The sequence below is a fragment of the Benincasa hispida genome, chromosome 11, assembly GCF_009727055.1.
Source record: "Benincasa hispida cultivar B227 chromosome 11, ASM972705v1, whole genome shotgun sequence".
NCBI lineage: Eukaryota > Viridiplantae > Streptophyta > Magnoliopsida > Cucurbitales > Cucurbitaceae > Benincasa > Benincasa hispida.
This window is the reverse complement of record NC_052359.1, coordinates 48,521,272-48,530,472: the sequence shown is the minus strand read 5'-3', so window position 1 is coordinate 48,530,472 and position 9,201 is coordinate 48,521,272. Positions and strand designations below refer to the sequence as shown.

General features: G+C 35.3%; 1 protein-coding gene across 1 annotated transcript in view; it reads left to right on the top strand.

Annotated features, from left to right (window-relative positions):
- The window catches only part of LOC120090238 (probable serine/threonine-protein kinase PBL8), a 29,864-nt gene extending 21,066 nt beyond the window's left edge, over positions 1-8,798 (top strand). The window contains exon 6 of the mRNA XM_039047794.1: positions 8,094-8,798. Within this exon, the coding sequence (XP_038903722.1) occupies positions 8,094-8,569 (476 nt within the window). The 3' untranslated portion in view covers positions 8,570-8,798. The remainder of the gene's footprint in view (positions 1-8,093) is intronic.
- Positions 8,799-9,201: the final 403 nt, after the last annotated feature.

The window sequence follows — 9,201 nt, the reverse complement described above, 5'->3', positions numbered from 1 at the left end:
ATATATCAAGAAACAACTTCTCATCGATGTATATATTGAAAGGAATAAGCATTCAATGTTGTCTCAAATTATAACAAAAGGAATAAGCGTTCAAAGTAAACAAAATACAAAATCAAGAACATAGTAACAAATACAATTGTACAATCAAGTAGAGATCGGGTAAGAAACAATAAAAGCTAATACAGAACAATGGAATGCTCAAAATTGTTGCCTATTAAGAACCAAAAGAACATGCAAAAATTTCAACCCTAGCTTACCGCTGATTTTCACATCTTAAGGGCAATGTCCTGATTCCTTTTAGACAGACCCAAAATTCAAATGGAGCATTCTAGATCCTTCTGCATGTTGAAGGAAATACAACTATTTTGCCAAGCACCTTTGTTTTTTTTTTCTTTTTTTTGGAAAAAGATGTAAATCCGGGCCATGCCGATGGAGAATTTCGAGCTAATTCTTTTTGGAAAGTTTCCCAAACCGTTGGGATTCCAAGATCAAACAACTGTAGAAACTCGAGGAATACCTAGTGCAATACTCTCAATGAATCCTTTGAGGGCCTAGTGAAGTAATCTCATGCAACCGAAAACCACTAATTGCAATAAGGGAAGAAAACTTGCAGACTTTTAAGGCACTGTGACTGCATTTGATGCTTTCAAGGCACTGTGACTGCGTTTGATGTTGAATCTTCCTTCTTTAAAGACTAAAACAGATTAATTAAATCAGGGATGATGATAAGGTTGGAAATTCAATTCTTCACCGACTACTGATTCATCAATACAATCATGTTTGGTTCAATTGCAATAGTCATTAATTGTAAACCACACAACTAAAAACCACTAATTGCAATAAGGGATTAAAACTTACAAACTTTCAAGGCACTGTGACTGCGTTTGATGTTGAATCTTCATTCTTCGAAGACTAAAACAGATTAATCAAACTAGGGATGATGATAAGGTTGAAAATCCAGTTCTTGTCTGACTTCTGATTCATTAATAGAATCATGTTTGATTATAAATGAAACACTAATTGCAAACTTTCAAGCTATTGTGATTGCATTTGATGTTGAATCTTCCTTTTTCGAAGATTGAAACAGATTAATCAAATCATGGATGATGATAAGTTTGAAAATTCAATTCTTCACTGACTATTGATTCATCAGTAGAATCGTGTTTGGTTCAATTGCAACAGTCACTACTTGAAAACCACTAATTGCAATAAGGGACAAAAAGTTGCAAACTTTCAAGGCACTGTGATTGCGATTGTTGAATCTTCCTTCTTCAAAGGCTGAAACAGATTAATCAAATCAGGGATGATGATAAGGTTGAAAATCCAATTCTTCATGAATTTCTGATTCATCAATAGAATCATGTTTGGTTCTAAATGAAACAGAGGAGGATTAAGTGATGATTGGATAAAACTTTGAGAAAAAGCAGCTTCTCGAGTACCAATATGCCCTTTATGTAGAATAGAGTATTGATGTGAATGTTGTCAAGGCCTTCAACAAAATGAAATTTATAACAACGGATCTAAAGCTAAATAACTTGTAGTATTTAAAAGTGAACAGAGTTGAACCAAAAGCAGTAAATAGGGGGGGGGGGGGTTGAACATTGACAGGTTAAAATAAAATGTAGGAAAGTAAAGATAATGACGTAGGAGAGATAGTACAAGAGACTACCTAGCCAATTAAGTGATGGTCGGGCTACTTAGTAGTTTCTGTTCGTCGACTTATCACGGAAATAGGAAATCTTAAATAACAGCCTAATCGACTAATTCGAAAAAGTCAGACAGACTCCCATTATAGAAAACCAATTCTTTTAGTGAAGAATTAATTTCTAAATTAACTAAATAGGTGATGAGAAACATTCCATACTACCTAGTTAATTGCATTAAGCTTAGGGATTGATTAGAATGACAACTTAAACTGATCAAGTTCAATTCAAGGCTTTTGTATTCCTTGAGTCTATTATATTCAACATTATGATAATCATGGAACCACTATAGATTGAATCATAACCATCATTCATCTTATTTGCTACTCGAATTAAACATGCATTTGGGATGATTAGACTCAAGGAATACATCCCATTGACAGGTAAACAAATTAAAATAAAATGCAGGAAAGTAAAGATAATGATGTAGGAGAGATAGTACAAGAGACTACCTAGCTAATTAAGAGATGGTTGGGCTACTTAGTAGTTTCCGTTCATCGACTTATCATGAAAATAGGAAAACTTAATTAACAACCTAATCGACTAATTCGAAAAAGTCAGACAGACTCTCATTATAGAAAACCAATTCTTTTAATAGAGAATTAATTTCTAAATTAACTAAATAGGTGATGAGAAGCATTCCATACTACCTAGTTAATTGCATTAAGCTTAGGGATTGATTAGAACGACAACTTAAACCGATCAAGTTCAATTCAAGGCTTTTGTATTCATTGAGTCTATTATATTCAACATTATGATAATCATGGAACCACCATAGATTGAATCATAACCATCATTCATCCTATTCGCTACTCGAATTAAACATGCATTTGGGGTGATTAGAGATCTTAAACACATGTAAAGCGTAGATGAACACCCAAGCTAATTAAGGCATCAACTCAATCAATCAAACATGCTCATGAATCAAACAAGGGATAGAAAACAATAAATTCAAGAAACTCATTACATTATTTTAAAATCTCATTAGAAACCACGAGTATAGGCCTACCAACCTCTAAATCAGCATCTCGAACCTAGTTGGACATTGAATCCACTACAAAGAAAGAAAATAGTTAAAGCTCAAGGGATTTGGCTAAAATCAGCCAAATCCAAATTTTAGTCAGTCGAAAATTCTCCACACTTGAACTAAAGCAAAAAGATAAGTATCTATAGTAGCGTTGTGACGTTTGCTGCTTTCCCAGCGCTCTGCAGTGTTGCTCGACGCTATTGTGACATTTCCTCTGGAGAGGATCACGACACTTTAGGACAACATCGCGATGACTTTTTCCTTGTAGAGTGTTGAAGCACTGCAGTGCTCTGGGCAAGAGCAATTTCGCAATCTATTCTATCTAATTTGCTCCAAGAAGCTTTGTTTTAACACTGATTTGCCCTAAATGCTCTGAAAGAATCCTTATGCTCAGTGTTCTGTAAATAAACCATTTAAGCTCATAAAACATCTTAACGGAGCTATCAAGTATGAGTCATCTGATGGACTTCCAACTTGTGCAAGTTCCTGATATTTTAATGGTGTCTCTTGAATTAGCACCAAAACTGGATAATGTTGTTATAATGATGTATCTTGATGTTCTTATGGTGTCTCTTGAATTGGCACCAAAAGGTTGAATAGACTCATTACCACGAGGGGTGGCTTGTTGAGACGAGTGAATGAGTGATAAGTTGTTAAACTCGGTCTGAAAATGGTAATGTACAGGCTCAAAAGTTTCAAAAAGAAGATTTAACTTCATTAAATGAAGAAGGAAGAGTGGTTCAATCCTTCTCTTTGATTTGCCACATGCTGGATATCCTTAGCGTGTTTTGTTTCGGAAATCGGTTTGTGATAGAACCAAATGCAGACTTGCTAGGTGGAGAGGTTTACTATTACGAAAGTTGTTGATGACATTCTTCTGGTTAAGAAATTTAGGAGGCTCTTTAGTCAATTTGATTGGAATCACATTGGGTATAGAGTTAAATGACTTTTTTTTTTTTTTTTTTCAAATAATGAGAATAGAACTTTTTATTGATGTAATAAAAAGAGATTATTGCTCTTGATACAATGAATCCATAAGGAACGTTTAAAGAACGAAGGGTCGATTAGTGCACCCAAATATCTCAAATGCAATGAAAACGTAGCAAAGTACAATATAATCATAACATTATAAATGCTTTGTTATGATTATAAATGCTTAAATAAAAGGTCGACAATACAAGTCGAAAAGCCATTAAGCTGGAAAAATAAATGCTCTCCAATTTAAGCAAAGATCTTGAATGAAAAAATCTGCAAGTGATTTAGACAGAGTATACCAAGAAGAGGCATTAAGACGAGCAATTTCGAAATGATCCATCTAAACTGAAAATTTGTCATGAAAGACACGTTGATTCCTCTCAAACCAAACTTCTGTCAATAGTGCTTTAACAGCATTAGACCAAAGTTGTGACTATCAAAGAAAATATGTTTTGAACTTCTCAAGGTTAGAATATATCTTTTAGGGGTGTTTGGGCTAAGGAGTGGAATAGTGAGGAGTAAGGAGTTATGAAGTCTAAGGAGTTGTGAACTCCTGGGATCCATAGTATAAGGAGTGGAATAGTGAAGAGTAAGGAGTTATGAAGTCTAAGGAGTTGTGAACTCCTGGGATCCATAGTGTAAGGAGTTGATAAGATATAAAATTGGTAATTTTTAGTAGTGAGATCCACCAACTCCTTGGCCAAACAAGGAGTGGAGTTCACAAACTCCTACTTCCCTACTCCTAATTCTCAATCCTCAGGCCAAACATATCCTTAGTGTCTGTAAGGTGCTATTTGATATTCAAAATCCTGAAATATCATTCCGTGGGCATACAAAACATAAACCAGCATTTGAGAGAGCTAGAAACTCTTCTTACCTAGCACAAAAGCTCCAACAAGACAAAACCTACCTTTCCTTTCCTTCCCCGGCAACATATATCCCATAAACGTAGTACTGGTCCATTAACTAACTTTCATTAGGTGTAATTGCTTCTTGCCCTTTTTTACACTTCAATTCTTGCCCTTTCCCCTAATAACTTAGGCTCCACTTGGTAACAATTTGGAGCCTGTTTGGTAATCATTTGGTTTTCAGTTATTGTTTTTTAAAATTAAGCCCATAGATACTACTTCCACTTCCAATTTTTTCATTTGTTATTTACTTTTTACCAATGGTTTAAAAAACCAAACCAAAATTTGAAAACTAAAAAAAAGTAGCTTTTAAAAACTTGCTTTTGTTTTGGAATTTGGCTAAGAATTCAACGTTGTACTTAAGAAAGATACAAATCATGTAAGAAATGAGGAGGAAATAGGCTTAATTTTCAAAAACAAAAAACAAAAGACGAAATGGTTTCCCTTTCAAAAAAAAAAAAAAAAAAACGAAATGGTTACTAAACAAGGCCTTAGTTTTTCGTTTTTTGAAATTAAGCCTATTTCTTCTTAATTGCTTACGATGATTTCTCAAGCAGAAGAGTTGAATTCTTACCAAAATTCCGAAGACAAAAACAAGTTTTTTAAAATATTTTTTTTTAGTTTTTAGAACTTGGCATGATTTTTGAAACTATTGGCCAAAAGTAAATAACAAAGCAAAGAATTTAGAGGTGGAATGCGGGTTTATAAGTTTAATTTTCAAAAACCAAAAACAAAAGCCTAAGGCCCTGTTTGGGTAGCCATTTCATTTTTTGTTTTTGGTTTTTAAAGATTAAGCCTATTTTCTCTCAATTTCTTACAATGTTATGCATCTTTCTTGAGTATAATAGTTGAATTCTTAGTCAAATTCCAAAAACAAAAACAGGTTTTTAAAAGCTACTTTTTTAGTTTTCAAAATTTGGCGTGAGCTTTTTAAACTATTGGTAAAAAGTTGATAAAGCTGAAGAAATTTGGAGGTGGAGGTAGTGTCTATAGACTTAATTTTCAAAAGCTAAAAACAAAAACGAAATGGTTATCAAACCGGGGTTTTAAGTTTTTATTTTTAAGTTAAATCTAACATGCCGATTTTTTGTTTTAGTATTAAGTTTCCTTTCAAGTTTTGTGAATTTTCTACTTTTAATATATATATATATATATTTGTCTTATATATAAAGGTGAACTTCTATGGAAAGTTTGCATTGCCACAATTTTTGTTGTCCCACCATTTTTGTTCTACTTCAGCTAGAATTTATTTATCTATTTGATTTCACTCTTCTTCTCTGTGTTTAAGAAACATTGAGATTTTATTATTTCTGCAATAACTTTTCTTATCGACTTCATTTCTCAACTACATATATATAAGAACGAACATATGGAGCATGAAGTACTCACTTCAGTTGCTTTGGTTTACAAATTTACCATCTTGTGAAAGAAAAGAAAAAAATAACCTTATATTTTCCGTCGACAGCTTCCATCTTACTATGTCAATCTGATTATCTCGAACCCCGGCAGATGAAATTAACAAACCTCTGCTTTCCAGCTTACTTCCCATTTTGATTCTTAGATCATTGCCTGGAACTGCTTCTTTTTCAAGGATCTTGATACCCAAAGGTCTTATTGAAGTCAACATCTACCACATTTTTTTTTGTGGACCCAAACTGAGGTGAAAGACTGGAAATTTCATGGGCTGATTACGGAATGAGCCTTGGTTCTAATCACTTTCTTAACATCCAACAAACTCGAGATATCACAATTGAGCGGCTACTTTGAAAAGTGCTTCAATGCAGATTCTTTCAACTCAATTTTCAGCAGGCAATCTCTAATCAAGCCACCATCTCTTTTTAAATTAGCTGGACACATCGCCTTTCTTCAACTAGAGGGAGGCCAAAATGAACATTTAAAAAACCACCCTTGTTGATTGTTGAACTTGGAGACTCTAAAAGTACCAGACAAGTCCCTATCTTTCTTAGAAAATGGGGCTGAAACTGGGAAGAGCATAAGTTCTAACAGACTTTTCCAGCCACTGAAAATGGGAAAGAAAAAGAGGAATAACCTTATTAAACTTCAAATCTTCCATGCTAACCAAACCCTCATCTTTCCAAAATGCAAAAGTATATATTATGGACATAGCAACTCTTAGTGTATCCATGATAAAATCAAAAGCTCAGACAGCGACAGCATGGATTAAACTAAACGTAAGAAAGTGGCTGGTTGGAAGGATGTGGTTGAAGGCTGAACAGGAGGGGAGGGAGGGAGGAGGGAGGAGAGAGGAGAGCATTTTTCCTAGTCCTCTGCCTATTCAATTTGTTAACATTCTGATGGCGTCCCTCACTTGGAGCTGCTTGAGCACTGAAATTGCCATCTCTTGGAATCTCGACACTATGTATATCGGAAGAAGCCATACTGATATTCTGTAACCTTAATACACACTTGCAATCTAGCAATTCAACGTATTCGTTGATCTACCCAAAAAGCCTCTACAAGAGCAACAAGAAATTATATTTTCAACCGTAACGACAAGTTGCCAAGCTCGGTAGCGTGGGCTTGTTACCTCTAGCAGAGGGGCAAAGTAAAATTCTAAAAGGAAAAACTGTAAACAACAAGTTTCTGATTTTAGTTCAACCGCTATAACTTGCCACCATGTTTGCTTTTCCATGTTTTTTAAGTCCATCTTACAAGTTTGAGGATGAATTATCCAAAAAAAAATAAAAAAAATTTCTCCGTTTCTCCTCCTTGCAATACTCCTTAGTCATGTGATCTTTATGAAATTTTAGTAAGGCTTTGTCAACTTGGGAGGGGTTGATCAAGCAACCCTCAGCAATTTACTTCTTATCGTTGCAGAAATTGACTTCCAATCATTATGACGTTGTGATCTTGAAATAAGAATTGTACATCTTCAGTCCATATTAACAACTTCCTCCACTTTTCTGATCCAGACACCTCTCCACCTAAGGTATTTCGACAATACAAAACAACCCAGTCAAATCTGGGGGCTATGATCTCTCCCCTTCCCCTATTACAACTTTCTACAAAAGACATGAAAATCATCACCCTTTCTTAATACGCATGTATGCTACCCTTTTTCAGCATTCCTTACAGTGGTCCAAGTGGCCCCCACCTGCTCCCTTGGCGATTGTTCTAGGTAACTTGTCGAGGGGGTATTTTCCTTTTTGCCCCTTCTTGCATGTTTTCGTGATTGGGGGCCTAACGGGTGTCTTTAGTGCACTTCAACGACTTCCTCCACTTTTCTGATCCAGACGCCTTTCCACCTAGAGTTGCAAATGTAGAGGTCCAATGAGAATTCTTAAGTTGCTGGATGTAATAGTCAACCTGCCATATATTTATTTACCTTGTGTATTTCACATAATTTTACAGTAATAGGTGTTTGTTTTCAGTGTTGAGAATGGGTAAGGTTTTTCTCTGATGTAGTGACTTACCTTGTGGATTACACTGTTACCAAGCTTCCATTTTGAAAACTGTTAGGGCACTTGACAGCAAGGAGTGATGTATACAGTTTCGGTGTTGTTCTTCTGGAGCTTTTGACAGGAAGAAAGTCTGTTGACAAGACAAAACCAAGCAAGGAGCAGAATTTGGTAGATTGGGCCCGACCTAAACTAAATGACAAGAGGAAGTTGCTACAAATAATTGACCCTAGATTGGAAAGTCAATACTCGATAAGGGCAGCACAGAAGGCTTGCAGCCTAGCGTATTATTGCCTGAGCCAGAATCCAAAAGCAAGACCATTAATGAGCGATGTAGTTGAAACTCTGGAACCATTGCAAAGCGGTAACGATGCAACTGAATATTCATCAATGGGAACTAGTCCATTTGTTAGGGGGGGTGCCCCTGATTACAGGATGCGACGAAGGTTTATTGACAATGTTGGTTCAGGGGCTAGTTGCCGGTCTCCTAACCCCAATTGTTCCCCGAGCGGCCCTACTGCATGTAGGGTTAGATGAAAATGCATCTTGTTTTGTACTTGGCTTGCTCTTTGCTTTTATTGAAATGAGAATGTCCAGTGTAAGACGTCGTACATTGGTGTCTATGTCTTGTAGATGATCGCAGTGTCACTCGATGCTGTTCATCGCCAACCTGGAATTGTAATATTTGGCCATGTGTTGTGTAGAATATTTGGAACTGTAATTATTACATGGATACGTCGTTCTAACTTGCATGTGTTTCTTAGAAGCGATATGTAGGGCGCTTTTGTAATTAATCTGCACATTTTCGTGATTCTAGGCTTCGGCAGGATCTGATATCTTTCATGCATGTTATGTGTATATGCTATTTTGGGATTTTGTAATTAACCTTCACGTTTCTTTGATCTTTGACTTAACTATGATCTTGAATTTTCTTACCCTTTCCTAATCTATGTAGTCGATGAAATATGAAAACGTGACATGCATGAAAATTTTGTTTATTTGTTTCTTTTTTAAAAAATCTCCTTTTTTACCTTATTTTAGTATAAGATCTGCTATAGTTTATATTATCACACTTATTATAATTTATTATATTATTACTAATTAATTTGACATATATAGGCACATGTACATGCGTATATAATCAAATCGACATCCAAGGAAGCACGGAT